The sequence below is a fragment of the Microtus pennsylvanicus genome, chromosome 3 (assembly GCF_037038515.1).
Source record: "Microtus pennsylvanicus isolate mMicPen1 chromosome 3, mMicPen1.hap1, whole genome shotgun sequence".
NCBI classification, from domain to species: domain Eukaryota; kingdom Metazoa; phylum Chordata; class Mammalia; order Rodentia; family Cricetidae; genus Microtus; species Microtus pennsylvanicus.
Window position 1 is genome coordinate 96,699,148 of NC_134581.1, and position 22,757 is coordinate 96,721,904.

The 22,757-nt window shown below is 42.7% G+C and overlaps 1 protein-coding gene across 2 annotated transcripts in view; it reads right to left on the bottom strand.

Moving 5' to 3' along the window:
- Positions 1 to 22,757, bottom strand: part of Bmper (BMP binding endothelial regulator) — a 263,284-nt gene that overhangs the window by 112,176 nt on the left and 128,351 nt on the right. For both annotated transcript variants that reach the window (XM_075966511.1, XM_075966510.1), the window contains exons 7-9: positions 9,755 to 9,854; positions 2,246 to 2,355; positions 404 to 544 (exon numbers count right to left, since the gene is read on the bottom strand). In XM_075966511.1, coding sequence (XP_075822626.1) covers positions 404 to 544; positions 2,246 to 2,355; positions 9,755 to 9,854 — 351 coding nt within the window. The remainder of the gene's footprint in view (positions 1 to 403; positions 545 to 2,245; positions 2,356 to 9,754; positions 9,855 to 22,757) is intronic.

Here is a 22,757-nt window from a genome sequence, read left to right on the forward strand (position 1 = left end):
AAGGACCCAATTAATCACAGATCCCCCAGGATCTGGCCAGACAATGTGTACTGAGCATCCCCAAGAAAATAGGATGCTCTCTGTCATTTAGGCCCCATAGCGACACCAAACACGTGGCTTGCTCAGCTGAGTTTCAGGCAGTGATTGATCACATACAGAAAGAGTAATAACATTTATGCATCTGGAATCTTTCAAATCCTTGTTTTTTAACATATATATACACACACACATATGTAATCACATACATGTACAAATTAATATATTAATAATACATATGTGTGTTTTTAAATGTATAAATAAAGTAATACTCTAATCTGGATTATGTCTGGAAACTTTTAATGGCCATTATAGTATAATGGCTCCCACAGCTCACGACACATGTAGCGGTCTATCTCATACATACCCTGAAAATCTTGCTACCAAACTTGCACACTTTGACGTCGTCTTGGGGCACTCGCAGGAGACACTCTTCACAACAGGCATCCCCATTGTTGTCACAGACTCCAGGCTGGGAGCACTTCTTCTTACACACCATTGTAGAGTCCTGCAGGCCCAAAGGCAGACTAGGAATTAAAAATGACGTTTACCCCTCCTAGGCATCCTCCTCAGCCCTCCTTTAACAACCCTCAGCGGCTCCACCTTGCACTCTCTTAGCCCCGTGCTTTCCTGTGGTGCAATAAACATTTCCTCCACCTCAAATCATGTTTCTGGACTAACACCTGTAGCAGACGAGAGTGTGGCACACTCCCGGTCTTGCTTCTACTGGCCTATAACTTCATGCTCAATGTTCTTGCTCAGTGGAAGAAATCCCAGATCACTATGGCCAACACAATTCCTTCTTCCTGCCCTTCTTTCACTCTCTTCATAAATAGAGCTTGTTCAGGCTTCTTGTACCTTCCTTGGAAATTAGGAGGAGCACGGTTTGAGGGTTCTTGGAGAGAGAAAGCCTCAAACGGAGACAGAAAGAGATACTGGGTATCGCAATAAACGCAGGCCACCTTTGGTGGCTTGAATGAGGACACCCTCCCTCCAAGACTCATATTTGCATTTTTAGTTCTCAGTTGATAAGCTGTTTGAGAAAAATCAGAAGAGTTAGGCAGTGTGGTCTTGTTGGAGGAATTATGTGACTGGTGGGGGTGACCTTTGATGTTTAAAAAGTCCTGCCAGGCCCAGTTCCCTGCCATAACTACCCAAAGATTACTTTGTAAGACTCTCAGCTACTGCTCCAACCCCATGTCTTTCTGCTTCCCACTGTGATGACAGTGGACTCACCCTCTGAAACTGTAAGCAAGTCTGAAATTAAATGCTTATATAAGAGCTGCCTTAGTCATGGTGTATTTTCACAGCAACAGAACAACAATTAAGACATGACTGTCCCTTTAAGTATCTACTTTGCAAAAGATGTCTACAAACTGAGATTGTAATAAGCCCACCATTTCCAGGAAAAGTATTCATTCTAGTAATCTAGCTACAATACTGGGACACATTGCCTGATTATGTCTCAAAGATTCCTTGAGACCCAAAGGGATGTACATGCTAGCATAACTAGCTCCCATTTGTGGGCTGGGAGGCTGTCCCTCAAGCAAGAGAATTGGGAAGGCCACATGTTTCGGCAGAAACTCAGTTTCAGTTTCCTAGAGATTTCTGGATGGATATGAAGTCGTGGGCGTGGAGCCCAAGCTCACAAGAAGATGTTCTGTGTGTTTACATGAAGCAGTTGTATGTTATCACAGGATCATACATATAGACTATATATATATATATGTATATATATGTATATATATATACATACACACACATATGTGAGAGAGAGAGAGAGAGAGAGAGAGAGAGAGAGAGAGAGAGAGAGAGAGAGAGTTTTATGGATAGCTCAGGATCATGCAAACCGTGAAAGGTGGGCATCATCTCAATAGAGTATTTGAAATTGATCAGGTTTATCTCTGTAATGAACTATAAAGCTATGCCTTTTTCTTCCCTTGAATACAACGGAAATTATTCTTTACACCTGTGCTACAGAATTCATTTCAAATAGGTGGAGCTCTAGAGCAGGGTCGTCTGTACTTGTCTGACTATAGAGAATGTTTAGGACAGCCTCCAGGTCATCTCTAAAACACCGAGTATGGTTATATTCTTCAAACGGCATCAACAATGATTCCCCCGATGAATAAAATGCCTACATTTGCCTATGATTCCAATGTAATCCGAGCTCATTGGGTAGTGCCACGGCCTCTTAGAGCCCCCTTACCTTGCACGTGCATACTGTGCAGTTATCATAGAGAAAAGAAGATCCATTGTCATAAACATCACTACGAAAGAGGCAGCTCCCAAAAGGAAGGTCAAATACTTTCCTCTGACCTATAGAGAAACAAGAGTAAGCACAAAGTAAGCAAGACAGAAACCAGACATATCCCATTTTACATCTCATCAATAGGAATTACATCAGAGGGCTGCGGGACAGTCTCACGTGACCAGGTAAATGTGATGTACAAAATAGATCCTTAGATCAGATACACCAGGAGGTCCCCAAGAATTACCAATGGGAAAAGCCATTGCATAAAATTTTGATTCCACGGAGAATTTTGCACATTCACCACACTATCTGTTTACCATAGTGAACATATGCTGCCTTGTGGAGCTTACATAGAGTTAAGATTATTTCAGCACAACACGGTGAGTTCTAGAAATTGTGCCTATTCTGCTGCCTCTTAGATAAGCAGTAATATGATCTCCTCAAGCAGAATTAGTGAGAGGGAAGCTGTAGATAGAAAGAATCAAGATGCCCTCAGGATTATCATGAAATAGCATCTGTTGTGGTCTAAATGGTTTGTATTCCCACAAAACTCATACACTGAAACCTAAGCACTGAGCCATCATATTAAGAGGTGAGAGCTTTGAGAGGTGATTAGCACAAGTTGGTGGGGGTGGCGGTGGCTCTCACTAAAATGTCTTTATGTAACAGACCCAAGAAACAATCCTTGTTCCTCCCACCACCTGAAGAACAGCAACAGAAACTTCTATGAGCTACGAAAAAAAAAGCTCAAAGGATCTGTAGGAAGCTTGACATTGGGCTTTGCGGGTTCCAGAACTGCATTACTGGTGTCTGAAAGTGACCCAGCCAACGACAATTTACTATAACAGACCAAACAAATCAACACATAAGATCACTGAAGAAATTACACAAAGGCATAAAAGGGGAAATTAATTCAAGGGACACACAGGGTGACTCCAATTCCATGTGCCATATCCAGCTTCTGTGAGGACTGGACTGGTGAGCAAGGAGCCAGCACACTAGGCCAAAAAAGAATATGATCTGATTTCTTTCTTTCAGCACTTGACTTTCTACTCCTAAGACAGCATGGAACCATCTTCGACGTGATTTGTTTCTTTAATTAAAGACTAAGTTAAGAAACTAATCATTCATGTTCACAGAACAAATTTATAACCGCATTCCTATTTCTTTTTAAGAAATATTAGCATTCATCCTCAGTAAGCCCGATGGAATCTTCATTAGTAGACCTAGAATTGCTACATGCATACCAAATGTTATTCTTACAAATAGAGTTGTCAGAAATATCACCAATAGGAGTTAAGGAAAACTATTCTCTTCCTATGGCAGGTCAAGGGTACAGAGCAGGCCCAGCATTAAATTAAGTGGGTCTCATAATGAGGAGGAAACTGGCCAGACATCAGAGGATAACAGTGAGCTACGTGTGTCGGATCCCATCTATAGATCCCTTCACGACCTTGGGTATGATCATCAATAATGCCATTGCCTTGTATTATCGCCTCTACCTGCAACGCTAATGTGAAAGCATATAACTAAAGACTAGCCCATGGTTAGACAAAATTTAGCAATATCATTGTTTGTCTTGGCTTGTATACTTGTGTGTAGTAGCCATGAATGTTGTCGGTGTGTGTGTGTGTGTGTGTGTGTGTGTGTGTGTGTATGCATGCATATGAGTGTTATAGGTCGATATCAGGTGCCTTTCTCAATTTCTATCCATTTTATATGTTAAGGTATGTTCTCTCGGTTGTATCCAGATCACTGATTAAGTTAGTGTAGACAATTACTTCCAAGAGTCCCCTGTCTCTAATCCCATGAAGATGGGATTGAAAACTAGCCACAATGTTAATCTGCTTACCCCCTGAGTTCTGAGGATCTAAACTATGGTCCCCATACTTGCACAATAAAAACTGCTGCCCAGGCCCACTGAGATATCCCCCTAGCCCGAAACCGCTATTAACATCCCAGTCAACAGAGGCAATTCTTATGTGCCCAACCACATTTGGAGGCTCTTTAACTTCCAGAAAAATATAAAATTCATCCCTTCCTGAAGTTCTCCTCTAACGCCCCCGGGATGTCATTTTGAAGCATCCGAAAACCGTTAGCTAAATCACATGGACTGGCCCATCCCATCATAATCACTGCTGCCAAAACACATCTTAGATTTAGAACATTATAGTACAAGAAACATCTGGAGCTGCTTTTAAAAATATTTATGACAACAATGAAGTTGGTAATTTTTCACAAATTGAACATTTTTCTCTTTATCAATGCATCAGAGATATGCTTCTGTCTTTGAAGAAACAAAATAAAACTAGACTCTAAGTCAGTATTTTCTAAAATTATGACCTGGATGTCCTTTTCCATACTTTATCTATGTGTACTTCAAGTATCTCACAACTGACCACAAATGGTTTTGGCAAAATGCAGACAATTACTAAAATCAGACAGACAGACAGACAGACAGACAGACAGACAGACAGATGATAAATGAATAAATCGTGTCCCATAGATTTCGGCATGTTGTGTTTGTATTTCTATTCACTTCTAGGAAATTTAAATTTTCCTTTTTAATTTTTCCCTTCACCTGATTTTGTCATTTCTATTGTTGTTGATATCCAGCGAATCCCATCACTTGTGGGAAGAGGCAGTCCAAAGAATGGAAAGAAATCTTTTCCAGCTATACATCTGACAAAGGGTTAATATCTACAATAATACAAGTAACTCAAAAACTTTAACATCAAGAAACCAAACACCTCAATTACAGAAACGGGGCAAGAAACTACAAAGAGAGTTCTCAAATGATGATATATAAATAGTTAAGAAATATTTTTTTTAAATGTTCAACATCTCTAGCCACTAAAGATATACAAACTAATTATGTTTCATCCCATCCCAGTCAGAATGACTAAGACCAAAAAAAAAAAAAAAAAAAAACCCAGGGGCAAGTGCTGGTCTGAATGTAAGGAAAGGTGAACACATATCCACTGTTAATAGGGATGCAATTTGGTACAGCTGTGTGGAAATAAGTGTGGGTGTTCCTCAAATAATAAAATAGATCTATCACATGATCAGCTCTACCACTTGAGTATATCCACAAAGGACTCCATGTCTTAATACAGAGATACCTGCTCATCCATGTTCATTGTGCTCTATTCATAATAGCCATGGAATGGAGACAGGTAGATAGATGCACATCAACTAATGAAGAGATAAGGAAAATGTGGTATATTTATATAATGGAGTAATATGCAGCTGTGAAAAATAAAATTTGCTAGGAAATGGATGAAAATGGAAGCTATCATTCTCAGTGAAGTAACCCAGACCCATACAGAGAAAGGGCTCATAGTGTCTCTCATATACGAATGTTAGTTTTAAGTCTTCAGATACTTGTATCTCATTTGGAATAGCCACAGAGTTAAGAAAATTACTAAAGAGCCATGGCAGTGGGGGGATCTTTCTAAAACAGGGCACATTAAAAAGTATTAACAGGGAATAATGGAATGGGAAGGGCTAACTTGGGGTGGTGGAGGGGATGGCAATTAATATGGGGAGGAATACATAGCATTAAAGTCTTTTCCAAAATTCAGATGGAAGTCTACTTCTGTATACACACACAGGAGAGAAAGAGAAGGGGGCAGAGAAAGAGAAGGATAGAGAGAGATGGGGGCAGGGGAGAGAATGGATTTATCCTATAACATGACAAAACTTTTATTAAAAACCAGAGACTAACTAACAAGACTAGTGCCAGGAATAGGTTACTTATTGTGGGGTTGTTGAGTGGTGAGGTCTCATAGACCTACCTCCCCCCACCCACCCACACGAGCAGTACAGCCTATTGCCAGCACTCTTGGGTAGCCTCTAGAACTTGAGGACTATGTTGGCACCACATCCTTGTCTCATGTACTGTGAACCAATTAAGCTAGTACTAACTTGGATGCTTCATTCCTACTTGCCAGCTTTCATGGTACTGGACAATGCTATTCACACCACTAGAGAAGAAAACTAATCATTAATCGTACCCAACTGTAAATCTACATGAATGACCAGCCTGGCAAGACAGTCCTACTGGAGCAATAGAGTCATGAGCGCCATTGAAGTAACCAAGTGTTCTCTGATTCAACTTTAGTCATACTTCATAAGATGAAACCGATATCTGGCACCATTATCAGGCCAAACCCCTAAGGATAGACTGTCACAGACCCTGGAGGAGAATCCACTATTGTTATTTTGTCGAAAGCACATAGCATTAAGTAAACTTCTGATGACTAATCATTATACCCACAGATTAACGCATCTGTCACCTCTCATCAAAGAAACTTCTGTCTGCAGCAGATAGTGACAGAGACCCCTCAACTGGCCAAGGCACAGAAAATAGGTGACTATGGAATGCTCAACTCTAAATGAAACATATATACTGCACCCCCTTCTCTGAAGGCTAAGGGCCCATAGAAAAGAGGAGGCAGAAAGAGTGTAAGAAGCAGAGATGATGAATGACTATGGGGGAAAAGTATCTTCTGGCATAGCAGGAAACTGTCCATTCAAATTCACAGAAGTTTGTAATGACAAACACAAGACCTGTGCAGGTCAAAGCTAAACCAAATCCCAGCATGGAGAGGGACCCTGGGCATGAAATACCACCCCAAGAATGAGAAGCTACTGGGAATTGTTAGCTGCTGGGAGCAGAGTCAGTTTTCTCTAAGAGTGTAACCCCAGGTAAGACCACACACCCAATAATATTTACACAGTACAAACTGGTCTTGAATATTTTTTTTAAAGGACACAAAGTTGAGTGGATGGCCAAGGTGGGAGTTGATCTGGGAAGAGTTGCATAAAGTGAGGGGAATATGATCAAAACACACTGCACAAAATTCTCAAATAACTAATAAAAACAAAAATATATACAGGGCTCTGTGTGGAGCCGGGCATGGTGATACATGTTTACAGTTCAAGCACTTAGGAGGCAGAGGAAGTATGAACACAAATTCAGTTTCCAGTCTGGGCTATAATGGCAAGAATCTGTCTCAAAAATGAATAAAATTTCAGTGTCTTTGTGGAAGCTTGCTCATAAACCAATTATAATACCTCTTCTTCATGGCTGGAGTCTCCATTTCCTCCCCAGAGGTCCTTCCATCTCTTAGACTACATGGCCCTTTTCAGTCATTGCACAGCCTTTTGCTTATTCTATTATTACTCTACTCAATACTATTGTATAAACAGATATTGTATACATGGTGAGTAGATGGATAGATGACAGATGGGCCTATGAATTGACTGATCTATTGATTGATTCCTGAACAAACAGATACTACGACACTTATTTCCTGCATTCGATGTGACCACTGGCTTAAACCAGCCCTCAGAAAACTGTACATTGTACCTAGAACTATGGCAATAAATCTTTATGAAGTGTCTGTCTCTTATTTGAACTCCTAGCAGATGGCAGATGATAACTATTAGCACCGTTAATGGTGATGTAATGTCAGTATTATCTTGGGCTATGCCATCTGGAGAGGTGTCTTGGGTACTGCTCTGCGTATCCTGATCTTTGATGAGATGCTCCATTGAAAATGAGCAAGGCAGGGAAGGAAATTTTGTAGTCCAAGCGGTGGCAGTGTTCCACGCGTAGGCATCCCACTCAAGAGAAAAATCTAAGAGCAAATCTGTATCCATTCAGTCAGAAGCTGAATGTCACTTAGTCTTCATCAAGCAGTTTCCCAGCGTCTGCTTTTATCTGTTGTTTTGCTTTTGTTGTTGTGCATACGTGTTTCTTTCCACCACAAAAGAACACAAAATCTCACTTTAATCCCAAAGTCATCATGGGCCAACACAAAACATTCTAGGGAGTGGTTCAGAGGCTGAGTGGACAACTTGATGTAAGCCATTTCCACACCATTCCACTGTGGTTTAGAGCAAAGAAGGAAAAGGTCTCATTTGGCGGGGTTGTGATCTTTAAGTTTGCCAAAACTTACTGTTCTTTATGTGGTCTATCTGTAAAACACATGGTCAATAAATGTGTACTAAACACAATCGCCACGGCTCCTGTGAGAAACTTCTAATGGACATAGCACACCCACAGCATTTGCTTCAGAGTTCTAACCATAATTATTTATCTGCAAGGCCTTGAAAAATCACCACTTCCTCCTTGATGGACTCCCCTTGAGATGGCACAGGTTCCATCCACCATTCCCTTGGCTTGGCAACATATGCTACACTGGTTTCAATTTGGGGCGACGCACTTGGATTGGCAACCAACAAAGCACAAGTACATGAAAATGTCTTTAACCCAGTGCACCTCACAATTCTCTCCTGTTCTTCTAATTATTCCATATCTGCTTACAAGTATGTTTGTACATGAAATAGAATGGCAAACGCTGCTAGATGAAATGGCAGTAGAATCCCTCAGAGAGGAGAAAACAGTTGGACAGCAATGCCTTTATTTGGTCGTTTGGTTGGAAAGAGAAGCTAAGCTGAAGGTGTGATAATTTGTGAAGGGGGAATCAAAGTCAATTGAGTTAGAGGAAAGAAACTATGAAAGAAAGGGGAGGGCTCCAAAAATGGCATGGGTGGAGCTGACAGGAGCTGAAACCTAATCAAAGAGACAGTCAGTGAAAATCTCCCAGAAACAAAACAATTAAGGCCTTCCATCACTTAGGAAGCTTCCTATTTCAGTTTAGGATATTCATTCTACATCTCTGTAAAATAATCCCCCTTGCTGGCCGTGAGCCTTCAGTGAATTGTGCCATATGAGCTCTGGTTCAATTGTTCCAAAGGATGTGAAGATTGCTGGGGGTGACAAAAGGACACCCAAAATAGTAACAAAACAATAGAGAGATCCAGACAGACCACCAGCAGGCCACACCAGAGGTGTTTAGGGACACCACCGGCCGTCCCTGGGCGTCTCTGCATACGAGTGGAATACCTTCTTTTCAGAGGGTTAAAACTACTAATGGTGCCAGTGTGATATATGGTTCTATATTCCACAATTTCCTGAGAAGATTCATTGAGAAAAATCATGTAACCTGTGTGCAGAGCCTGGTCTGTCTGTTGTAAAGGCTTGATGGAATAGCAGATCCTTCCTTCCAATCAAGGGTCAATTGCTGTTCATTGCAAGCTGCTCACTTCTGGGCATCCTGAGGGCTTTCAGCTCTCAGGGAACATTAGTCCACATTCCAAACGCCTTTTCTACGTGTTCCTAACAGTCACACGTCCAGCTGGAGACTCTTTCTTCAGCACCATTCTTACCCCCACCGGATATTAGCCAGGTTGGAGCTGGATGCCAGGATCCAGAAACAATGAAAGCCAAGAGACAGGCAGCCTCTGAGCAGCTCTCAGGTAAGAGCCAACGCCTCTTCACACAGTTAAAAAGAGCAGTTGTCTCCACGAGGCCATGAAGCAACATACATACATACTCAGCAGAAACTTCGAGAAGATATCACATTGTCCTTTGACCTGGAAATTATCACTCACCCAAGCATTTGGGGCAGCACTGTCCTGGGGGTGTGTGACTAAGGTGCTGGGGACAAGAGAGAATGGGGCAGACTTCTCTCACGCACTGTGTCCTGCCTCCCTGAGAAAAGAGAGAGAGAAAAGGCATATTTAGAAAAGTCGGTGCACATAGATGATACACAGCTAAGATGTCGAGAGCAAGCACAAGGCCTTTCTTCAGCATCACACTGGCTGATCAGCTCCCTCTGAGTGATAGACTGGAGTCCCCCACAAGCTTTTCTTTCATCTTCCCTGTAGGCCTTACAGACTCCAAAAACTACGAAAAGATCACCTGCAGCTATCTGGTTGTAGACAACATCCCTCCCAACACCCACTACCTTTCTTTACCATTTCGTTTCCCAAACCTAGCTTTGGAGTAGGCTAGGGTAACAACCATCTCAGATGTCCTAGGATATGAAAACAGTTTTAAAATGAAGAAGCTAAAACAAAGACAACACAAAAACAAGCCAGCAATCCAAGTGAATCCATTTCCTATCCAAGCAAAGTGCTCCCATTTGCCGAGACTTTTTTGATCTCTCTATTCCCATCTTCCCCATCTTTCTGCAGACATCTCCCTACAGTAAGGCTTCACCCTTAGTCTCAGCTTGCAGAAGCTGGAGAGTGTCCCATTGACGGTTCAACCAGAGAAGGCAGTGCACCTGCTGACGGTGTGTGCTGTGGATGCCTGATGGAGGAAGGTCATTGATTAAATAAAAAGAAACTGCTTGGCCCTCATTGGTTAGAAGATAGGTGGGAGGAGTAAACAGAACAGAACTCTGGGAGGAAGAGGAAGTGAGCTCAGACTCCACAGCTCTCCTCTCGGGAGCAGACACCTCAGAGAGACGCCATGCCCCGCTCCCGGGCAGACACACGTGATGAAGCTCCGACCCAGAATGGACGTAGGCTAGAATCTTCCCGGTAAGACCGGTGCTCACAGATTATTAGAGATGGGTTGATCGGGATATCAGAATTAGCCAGTAAGGGCTAGAGCTAAAGGGCCAAGCAGTGTTTAAAAGAATACAGTTTTTGTGTAATTATTTCGGGTAATGGGGGCGGCAGAGTGCCGGGGACGCAGCCCGCTGCTCCAAATTACTACAGACGCCTATGTGCCACAGGACCGTCTCGCTACCGACACAACCTGGCTCACTAGCTATAAGACTGTAATGGCTGATACCGGAATAGCTGGAAGAGCCTAGGAAGCCTACAGTAGGAACTTTGAAGACTTTAGATATGGTTTGCATTTCCTTCTACTAATCCTAAGAACCTCTTATCCCCAACATTCTTTCTCATCCTCTTGCCCCAGCGGCCTCCCCATGTCTCTGCCTATTGGTCTCTGTGTTCCCTTGGGAGGCAGAGACGTAGACTCCACCCCCCACCCCCTACCCCGTCACTCTTGATGGTGGTGTCTCCATGAGCTGTAACCGTATATTCAGAAAGCTAGAAGAAGAAAAACTAAAAATGTTTCCCAGTTAGTTCACATCTAACAAATCATCAAGGCTGGCACGAAGACAGTTCCAATGCTATACAGGTCACTAATATAATAAACTTTATGAATGAAGTCTTATTTTTCAGAAGTAGCTACATTTGGTAAGTAGATCACCAGACAAACAGGATTATCTTGAACTGGTACCAAGTTCTTGCTAGGTGTCCAGAAGTGAAGGAAAGGTGGACAGGTGAACACAGAGACGCAGAAAAGTCACGTGGTCTGGGCTCTCAGCTGGAAGAACTGTGAGGCTGTACAAATGCCTCATGTTTACTATGTATAGCTGAACAGGAAGGCAGGATTATTGCGTATAGCTGGACAGGAAGATGGGTTATCACACACGAGTAAACAAGGAGGAAGGGTTTGTGTTTTACAGCTGGATCAAGGGGCGGGTTTTGCCAGTCTCAGCATCAACAGCCTCTGTAGGAGAACAGTCTTCAGACCACAAATATCCCGGGACAGAAAACTACAACGGACATTTTCTGCACGCACTATCAGCACCCGCATACAAACCAGAAGGGAAGACTTTGCCATTCCTCAGTGGGTCTGAGGCTCTGGGGTCCCTGGCATGACCAGGCCCCAGGCATTCACTCAAGACTTCCTCTGCTTCCCAAGACTAGGTTCCTGGGATTTGAGCTGCAGAAATGCTAAAGGACTTACGGTTCCCCATTACCTCAGATGGAGAGTTCATAGCTCAAGAGGCCTTGGTCAGTGAGAAACAGGCCCAAGGAGCCCTGGCCCAGAGAAGGAAAGCCCAAGCTGCAGTCACTTCCTCTCACCCCCCCCACCCTGTCTGCATGAGCAGCAGACATTACTAGCGTTGGCTGTGGGGAACCTCTTGGCAATCACCTCTCCCTAGCCAAGTCTACCCTGTCCTTTGTTTCTGCATTCTCTAATTGTTCTAGTCACTTTTATTATTACAGTTTATTTTTTTTTGGTGGGGAAGAATTTAAAAAGAAAAGAGGCCATGTTAAGTCTTCATAAAGATTTGTGATTTTTAAGTCTTTTTAAATGTTGGATTGTTCCCTAATCCAATACAAAACATGCAAAAAATACCACAAAATACTTTCCTGTTTTTATATTATTTCCAGATCAAGAATCATGAAAAATCTCCCAAGGATCATGGGTTGTCCTGAGAATTCTCACTCAACTCTGCATAAGCCTGAAGGTAGAGATCTGTCATCAGACTTCAGGGGTAGGTAACAGGAGTCTGGGCAAGTCGCTGACACAGCCCAGCTTATGCATAAGACCCAGAGGTTACACGCAGAGGGAACACAAGACGATGCTGACCCTTGATTTTGATTTCTATGGAATTCATCTGTGAGCATTTTCTTACGCTCTAAGTTGCTGGCCGTACAAGGCTGTCTGTGTGCAGGCCTCTCTTAGGTGCACGAAAACACAGGCTTTTCATTGATATCCTCTGTTCTTGTTGGATCGGCATCTATTTTTAAAGTATATTTTAAAATTAGAAGTTTTAAAATACTGCATAATTTCTAAAAGTTAATGTGTCCAACACTTTGCAGTGCTGGCAGAAGGCTATGTGTGCACTGGTAACTTTCGTTGCTGCAAGGTCAAAGAGCAAATTTTGCATAGCTAATACAACTGCACTTTGTGTTTCCCTAGAGTCTGTTAAAGTAACTTGAACTTCAGTCTGGGTTTGCTGGCTTAGTCAAGTTTTATTTTGTTTGGGTTGCAGTCTTACAGAACAGCCCAAGTCCCCAGGCTGATTCCAGTTAATGCCTCCAAAGAAAGGGCTGGCCCTTGTTAGGAACACAGTTGCAGCTCACAACCTGCTTCTAGTGTTTCAGCTCAGAGGAGATTCTGATTGAACAACCTGTGACTAAACTATACACTAACTAGGTTAAAATGTCAGAAGCAAGCATTTCTAAAAACCAACATATTCAAGGGCAACTGGTCTACCTCAGGCTCTACCAAACATACACAAGCACTTTCAATGTGGCTTTTCTGATCTGACTCTCTTCCACTCATCCACTGTAGATAGGACTCCTCTCTGGTACCTACCCTTTTATTATATATTTGTTTGAGACATATATATATATATATATATATATATATATATATATATATATATATATGCTTAGAATATAACTACAAAAATAACAATGCTTTTTATAGAACTTTCATTACCAATTAGCACACTCTCATCTTTGCTAAGACTGAGGAAGACTCAACACTGTGTGTAGCAGAAAGTTCAACCTACTCAAACTCAAAGGCAAGATAGGAGGCACATGTCCACCAAAACTGCTTCCTTAGTCTCTCAACAAACATTTCCAGAGATCCATGCAGATAGGCCTTGTCACATGACTCATTTCTAATCAGTGGAAAGAACATAAAACATCTGTAGGCCTGATGCCATCATCAACCCCTGTTGTAATCCTGTGTCAGCCAAGAACAAAAATTAAGCCTCTTCTCCCCGTGGAGCCTTCTGGAACCTTCATTTCTCAGGAATGCCCCCCTTTCCATATCTTCCGTTTTACCATTCATTCTTCTATATTGGGGGCTTATATAATTTTGGGTGCAATTATAAAAGCTTCATCTTATAAGGTAACACGAAGAAGAGTTTTGTCTCCATGTAATGTTTTCTTGGAGGCAGGTCCAGTTCTGTGCTCCTGATGTCCTAAAGAAGAGTGAAAGTTTGAGGAAAACCCAATCCAAGAGTTGTTCATTGAGAGGTAGAACATGAGCTCCAGATTCTGGAAACCGTTAGCTAGAGAACGCTAACGATGAGCTGGTAGATCTGGAGGTAGCCTGTGTCCTCTTACCTTTGAATCTCCTTGGTTTCTATATTCTCATTGGACTCACTGCACATCCTAGTTGCTAACTAAATGCCTGTGGATGTTGACAATATTCAACCTCAAGATGTAGAGCTCTTGACATAATTCCTTCCAAGCAATTGAAAGCCTGATGTTATAAGCTAGTCACGAAGGACAGGAGTACCTCTGTGTTCTGACCCTCACCATCTACCTTCTCTTGAGAGAAGCAAGACTGTTGTCTACAGTCAGTTGTTTGTAACAACTGCATAGTCAAGTACTTCTCTGTCAGCAGCCAATTGTTAACAAGGACCTGAAACCTACCTCAGGTCTATTTCCTAGGCTTTTCTACTTGGTTTAGATGATCGAGTCAAGAACACAATTGCTTTGTGTCAAAGTTTACCCTGCAGCAGCAATTTTGCTGCATAATAAAAATCTGTCTTCGAAGCAGAATTTGGTGATGAATGCAAGATGAGAAAACCACAGCCATGTGCATGTGGGATGCCTCTGCAACCCCCAAGGGTCCACAGAATTGGGACTGGAACCTATCCTGTAGCATATGACATGGCATCGCTCCCTTGATTGGGATGCAGAGCCTGGCTTCCTGACTAGAAACTGGAAGCAGGCTTGCTAAACAGCTTTTAAAAATCTCCCCAGGATGTGATATATTGTGGTTGACTCATTGCTGAGTTGTTACAATGAATCAGCAATGCTCTCCCACATCTAGAGAGATTTTTTTCCCTATAACCAGTTCTTTGAAAAGAATAGGGTTGATGCTAAAATACTGGTAAGAGAGAAGAGAGCAGCTGAAAAGCCAGCGAAGAAATAGATCTTGAGTAGAAAAGATTTGTGTGGGGTCCCTAAGTCTTACACCATCACAGCCAGTGGCTCAAAGCCAATTAGCGAACAAAGCAACTGCCCTGAGTGATAAACAGGATCAAGACACTGCACACAGAGAGATGGATTTTCTTAGCCATGTCTCTCTTTGTTCTAGAACTTAATTTCTGAACACTCCAAAGCACAACACTTCCTAAGGTAAAGGTCTTGCTGTTTGGGTTGTTCTATTCGTTTTCCACAATAGTAACAACAAACAGACCAGTCAAAGGTGGAGAACAGTGTAGGTGATGGGCTTCTGGGCTGAGGGAGCAGAGGTAGAGAGTACAGGAAAGAGAGCACACACACACACACACACACACACACACACACACACACACACACACACTAGGCAGTGATGGCAAGACCAGGTTGTGTGAGGCCCCCATGGTGGCACTGTTAGCACCCTAACAAAGCCATGGGTGAGCTGCCTGTACCCCACAGGAAAAACTGGGCAACTGAACTTAATACACTTGGGGAAACCTGCCACCCAAAAAACACAAGATAGGAATGAAATGTGAATTCCATCCTACAACCGTCTGATCCTACAATCTGCAGTCCAGTTTCCCAGCTGGGAGGTGCTGTCAAAGCAACTGAATGGGGCTTCTTCTTCTCCCTTGAGCTCTGTCTTATGCACCCCTGGTCATAGCTTTGTGTCTATTAGAAATAACTTAGATGAAATGTTTAACCGACATTCTGTTATGAGGACAAAAATCCAAAACATGTACATACTTTATGTAACTCCAGGGCTTTCTCCATCCTGTTTTCTGCCCCTCCCCCACACCCACACTGCTCTTTTTCATCTGAAACAACATGTGACTGGTGTAGAAATCTGAAGTTCCTCCTTTTCGCTGAGGAGACTAATAGTATTTGCCATTCATCCCCACTACTGCAGGCCCCATACCTGCTTCTTCCTTTCTGTCAAAGACTTAGCTTTGGATCCAGCCATGAGGATATACCGTGCTCATTTCTGAAGGCCTAAGACGGCTCCTCCTTGGAACATGAGCTTCTAGTCTAGGATGTGGGTCAGAAACACCCTTGCAAATCCTGAAAAAGAATACTGAAGTGTTCATTTTCAGAATGTTGCTGCAATGCCCAGGCACTACTACCTTGTCTAAGTTACAGTTATGTCCCAGATACTAGAGGATCGTCTTCCCACTCAAATCCCTACGCATACTCTGGGCTTCCTGGACACTTGAGAGTTCTGCCTTGTACTGATTTAAGGTTGAGCATGCTGGTGGGGCACTAAGCAAAGGGACAGGTTACTCTGGTTGTCTCCATACTGTTCTAAGTATATAGAGAGAAAGAAAAGATACATACACACACACACACACACACACACACACACACGTGCGCGCGCTCGTGCATACATACAGAAATACACATACTTGCACACATATAGTCACAGTGCCTTAATGAGACTGATACTCTCCAAGGGATGTATCACTGGGCACTGGGCATCATTGGGCAATTCAGTCATTGTGCAACCTTGATGGAGTGATTTTGAATTAATGTGACTTACAACATCACTGGCTGATATAATCTCAAAGACAACTATCATATATGCACCACACTATTGACTAAAACACCTTATATGATGTAAGAATATATGCACATTGCAATATTGTCAGGCTTATCACTGTAGTCTAACAATTTGGATGTATGCATCAGCCCCCTGCAATTGATAGCAGTGTCTCAGACTTTGACCCATGGACATTTGAGGTAAGGGATGTCCTCTATTATAGCAGGCACACTGCAGCACTCCTGGCTGCAACAACCAAAAGTCTCTCACCATGCACTTCCTGGGGCCTTGGAATCATGTCTTGATGAGAACAGCAGAACTAGATCAATATTTCCTCACATCCAGGACCATGGATTTTTTTCACATGGACTTGAGGATTCAGTCCAAGACAATGTCTTATGCAAATTGCCTCATTGGAAAGCACTTACATATATGAGCAGACACCGTGTCTTCTCACATTGTTTAGGATGTGTGTTCCTGGTGTAGGAGGTCCTTCTGTTTATGTGTTGTTTTCATTGGTTAATCAATAAAGAAACTACTTGGCCTGATAGGGCAGAACTTAGGTAGGCGGAGAAGACAGAACTGAATTCTGGGAGGAAGAAAACAGAATGAGAGAGCTGCCATGGAGCCTCCAGGTCAGACATGCTGAATCTTTCCCGGTAAGCCATGGCCTCGTGGTAACATACAGATTAATGGAAATGGGTTAAATCAAGATGTGAGAGATAGCCAATAAGAAGCTAGAGATAATGGGTCAGGCAGTGATTTAATTAATACAGTTTCCGTGTGATTATTTCAAGTGTAAGCTAGCCAGCCGGGACACAACAAAGGGCCACCCCGCTCTCCTTGTCACATGTTCTGAGTAGAGTAGTATTCACTGAAGGAAGAACCAGGTCCAAGCCACTTCCACACGTGAGAAGGAAGATATGAAGAGACATGGGAAGTGCTAGAGGTGAGTACAATGGCGCCTTGAGAGAGTGTATGCCGAGGCTTCCTTGCTGTCTTCTGTGCAAGCCTTGGGAGCTTTCGCCTGAGCATCAGGGCTCCGTGTGAGTTTCTGTTTATAAGTGATAACATAAAACTCAACTTTGATTTTACACACAGCTAGTCACATGTCAGAAAAAATTCCGCCAAGAGACATATTTTGTCTCATAAAAACCTTCAGCAATAATGAGCCCTGAGGGAGGCCTGCTGGACTGACACGAATCAAATCTGCTTCTGTACTCACTGATATTCAAAGAGCATGTGCCGGAGCTCTATAGGGGGAGCCATTCTGACATTAATTCTTTCCGGTTTTCCCATGAATGCTTGTAAGTCTGATATAAATGCTGTATATATTATTATTACTATTTTATCTTCCTATTGCTTCTCTAACAAATAACCACACAAATAGGGTGACTTAAAACACCATATGTGTCATTTTATAACTTTGAAGGTCAGAGGTCAGGAATCAGATTCACGGAGGTAATTTGGAGGCTGTATTTATTTTTAAAACTCTAGAGGAGAATGCTTTCTTTGTCATTCCTTAGCTTCTAGAGGTGGCCCCGTTTCCTTGGCTCATGGCCTCTTCAATCATCCTCAAAGCCATTAGAGTAGCATCTTCCAATTTGCCACTGCTGGACCTCTGTGTCCATCATCACATCCTGACTCTGCCCCAAACCCTCCTTCATTATAGACCTTGGTAAGAGGTGGTCAGTCCCCATTTACCATCCGTGTACAGGAAGGCTACTGATTTCTTTGAGTTAATCTTGTATCCTGATACATTACTGAAAGTGTTTATGAGTTGTAGAAGTTCCTTGGTAGAATTTTTGGGGTCAGTCATGTAAACCATCATATCATCAGCAAATAATGAGAGTTTGAGTTCTTCTTTACCGAATTGTATCCCCTTGATTTCCTTTTGTTGTCTTATTGCTCTAGCTAAAACATCAAGAACTATATTGAATAGATATGGAGAGAGTGGACAATTTTGTCTTCTTTCTGATTTCAGTAGGATCTCTGGGAGTTTCTCTTCGTTTAGTTTGATGTTGGCTGTTGGCTTGCTGTATATCGCCTTTATTATGTTTAGGTGTGTTCCTTGTATCTCTGCTCTTTCCAAGACTTCTATCATGAGGGATGTTGTATTTTGTCAAAGGCTTTTTCAGCCTCTAAAGAGAAGATCATGTGGTTTTTAATTTTCAGTTTGTGTGTGTGTATAAATATATAATATGTTGACAGATTTTCGTATGTTGAACCATCTCTGGGATGAAGCCGACTTGATCATGGTAGATGATTTTTCTGATGTGTTCTTGGATTCAGTTTTGCCATTGTATATTACCATTACAAATGTTTATGGGTTTTGTTTTGGTCTTTTGTTTTATGTTTTCCCTTTAAAAAGGAAAATTCAGAAATTCCCACTCTTGCCCAAACTCAAATTTTCTACTCCCAGAGACACAGAAATTATGAATATCTCAAGTTTCATTTGATGGAAATGCCAAGTGATTTTGAATATTCATATATCTGAATAGACATGGGAAAATAAGCCCACCCTATAGGACCAAGATCAGATAAAATTTCTCACAACATGCCCCACAAATAGGAGGAGGAAGACAGTTTTAGGGTCCAAACACCTTTTCTAGCACTGGCCTGACTCTGTTGTACAGAAGCAGGTGCTGAGAGACAAGTGCTCTATCTCAAGAATGACACTGGGCACATGGATGGGACTGTGTTAGAGAAGGGGGTCTGAGAGTCTGTCCCCTCTGCCAGCAAGCATGGATGCTCTGGCTCCTTTAAACAAGCAAACCAATGAAGAGACCCTGAGGACCACCCAGGTAGAACATTTTAAACATCAGAGAGAGAGAGAGAGAGAGAGAGAGAGAGAGAGAGAGAGAGAGAGAGAACGAGCCCAGATGGAAGAATATGATCTCCTTTCCCCATTTTCCCATTTTTATAAAAGTTTAGCCTTTCATCATCACATAAGTGGTCAAAGCTGTCACAAGCCCCCTGCTGACACATCAAACGCTCCCCTCACAGCCTGGCCTGGATCCAGGGAGATGAAAAGAACAATCATTCAGAAATCGCACCTCCTGTGAGTTACAGCCATTCCCCAAAGGAAGGAAATAACATCATTGTGTAGCATGAGGGATGCTTTACAGGTTTCTCCAGCTTGTCCACACACAGCAAGGCGCCCATGCAGCAAAAGGAAAGCCTCAGGCACCCCTCTGATGGGTCAGAGGTCTAGAGATACCCGATAGCAGAAACACACCACATTTGCCACCAGTGAATCAATTCCCAAACGCTCTCCTCCTCAAGTCTGAGCACCTGAACCAGGCCATCGGGGCAGAATACTTTATGCCCTCTGGTTTCATTACTGCACTTACTCACATGAACACAGTTTGTTCCGAACTGGGCTGGGAGCTCAAGGAGGACAGAACCATGTCTGTTTCCTCTGTCTTCCACAGTGGCTGGCCCTACAGTTAGACCATAGTTTCAACAGAAATATTTGAGTTTTTGGTGAAATGTCTACTCATTTGAGTTGTCAATTAAGGCTGAAAATAACTCAAAGATATTTGTGTTCTAGTGAGGTTTCTTAATGCTACAAAAATATTGGTTGTCCTGAAATGAATTACTCTTAACTGAGATGTATCTAAAGGACAAAAACACCCCCCATACACACACACACACACACACACACACACTTGTGATAAATCAGATTTAGAAGTCTTTGAAGGTTTCTCGGGTTCAATATGCTGGAACACATCCCTAAAAATTAAAATTACATCTCAACTTCAAATTAGTTACTGAAAGACAATCAAATCCTTATCAGGGAATATAGGCCTAAGAATTCACTGGGCAGAACAGACCAAGGAAAATATCTAAGTCCCTCGCTGGGACCCCACAAAGAGTAGACATTGGCCACTGCAGTAGCATTGACTGTCATCTGATAACCTGTGTGTGAGTCTCGGGCAAGCAGAGAACTCCTGGCTGTCCATGAGCCTTGGACTGGCCTGCTTGGCGGATATCTTTCTACCAGCTCACGTTATCTGGTCCTGGACCTCCACTCTTGCTCCAAATCAGTCTCTGAGGCCAATGACATCATCTCTTTCCACGCTGACTCCCCTGCAGCCTGAGGACAGCTTCTTCTCTGCAGATGCTTAAGTTCACTAGCTTATCAGTACACACACTAATGCATCTTATGCAGCTCACTTCTGCAATCCCTCGAGCTCTGATGTAGTTTCTAATTTGTACCCATCCTGTGGCTCAAATACATGCACAGATAGATAGATACAGTTTCTGTGTGCTATGTGATATGAAAGTTAATATTAGTAATTAAGATTGAAAAACACAAACAAACAAGCAAACAAGCAAGTAAGCAAACAAACAAACAGAAAACCCTGGCATTCACTTTGGCCAGATTAGCAGAGTAAGCAAAATTATATGGCAAAACAATGCCATTATAATCACTTCCCCTTGTATTCAATAAATTCTGATGTCATGGAAAGACACAGTTGTGTTCATCTATTTCCCTGGCATAATGAGCTTACGACACCTGGATTCCAGCAGTCCAGAGAGACCAGAGGTTTCTTGCATTATTAATTCAAACTAGTGGCACTCGGGGCATAGATGTTGTCCACCAATTTTAATGTTGTGCTTTTTAGAGACAGGCTGCAGCCCAGTCTTGGCAGATGTTCAAGGTGATCCTAATTGAGGTCATAATGAAAAGAAGTGCATCGTGTACATGGTGTGCTCAAGCCAGATGTGGCAGATGCCAAGCCTGACCCAAAGCTAGTACAGTGACAAGGCTGGGCAGGTCTAGAGAAGGGAGGGGCACTTGAGGGGAACCCTTCCCAAAGCTGGAAATGATGAAACGCTTCACTGAGCCTGGTGTCTGAAGAAATCACCAGTGTAGCACACTGTTTACTCCTATCATCCTAAGTCGAGGGAGGACCACAGATGGTGGAGCAGATGCTGCAGGAGAAAGAACGCTGGAGAAACACCTCACGGGAGCTGTGCCACTAAGACCCTTGCAATAAAACCCCGCAGGTCTAGAGTCTCTGTGATGGAATAACACACATCAAAAGCAAAGTTATTTTGGCCCATGCCACTTCCCCCTCGACCTCACAGTGCTTTGTCACCTGAGGCCTTTGGGAGATAATGGCAGTGCATAAATCAAGAAGTCAGAAGTTGTGCCTGTGCCAGGGAAATGGCCTGGGAGAAATGGGAGTAGTGCCAAGAGTGAAGGAAGCAGAATGTAGAAACGGGAATCTTTCTTGGTGCGGGAAAGAAATACGTCCTTTACCATGAATTGGACATCTTAGGAAGAGTGGCGCCATCCCACAGTGAGATCAGCATCAGCTGCACACAGCGTGTGTCAGTACAGAGTATCTCACAGCCACAGGCATCAGTGTGCAAACAGCCTCATAGATTAGAACTAAAGAAAAAACTCAAAGTCCTCTGAAAAAACAGTGTGTTATAAGGATCAAGTTCTCCCCAGAATAATATCAAGTCAGGGCTATGGTCTCAATTTCAGATGTCCCCAAAGGCTATGTACTTTGGATTTGGTCATCAACTTTGGCCACTACTGGAAGGTGATGCTTTCAAGTCCAAAACTCGTCCCCAACCCTGCATCAGAACAGTGAGACCACAGTGAGCGGCCATCTCAGTGGGAGTTTGCCTGGCTGGACATGGGGTCTAAGTGGACAAGGGGCCCACAATTCATAAGTTGCTTGGTCATCTCCAAAGGAGCCTGGTCGTAGATAGGTTGAACTCTTAGCTTTAAGAAAGATGGTGGAAATTTTTATCCAAGAAACACAATGACTACCTTACTTTAGAAAATGACACAGAATTTGTGGCAGTTTTGGATATTTTTGGTCTGTAACATGTTGGGTAGACACTCAAGGGTTTTCAGGGTTGCCCTAAGTGCTGAAACTCTCCGTGACTAGCAGGAAGTCACTAGAAGAAGGGTTCAAAACCATGTTTGACCGCAAATTAAAGGATGCCTAATGCAACTAAAGAACTACCAGAGCCTGAGTGGTCAGTGACCCTGGGACCAATCTTTCCGAGTGTGATGAAAGCTCCCCTAAAATCAGAGCAGCAGAGGGGCACCCTGGGAGCAGTGTCCTGGACACAGGTAGGCAGCTGTGCAGGAAGATCCTCCACATTGTTAACCAAGCTAACTAGAGGATGGGGATGGGAAGATGATCAAAATACATTGTATGAAGTTTCATAGAATTAATAAAATATTTTAAGATTTTTTTAAAGTATGAACAGCTTTAGTATGATTTTGTTTGAACAACTGCTGACTAAGTTTTGAAACTAGTTAGGTGTGGAGGTACATGGTTTTAATCCCGGCACTTGAGAGGC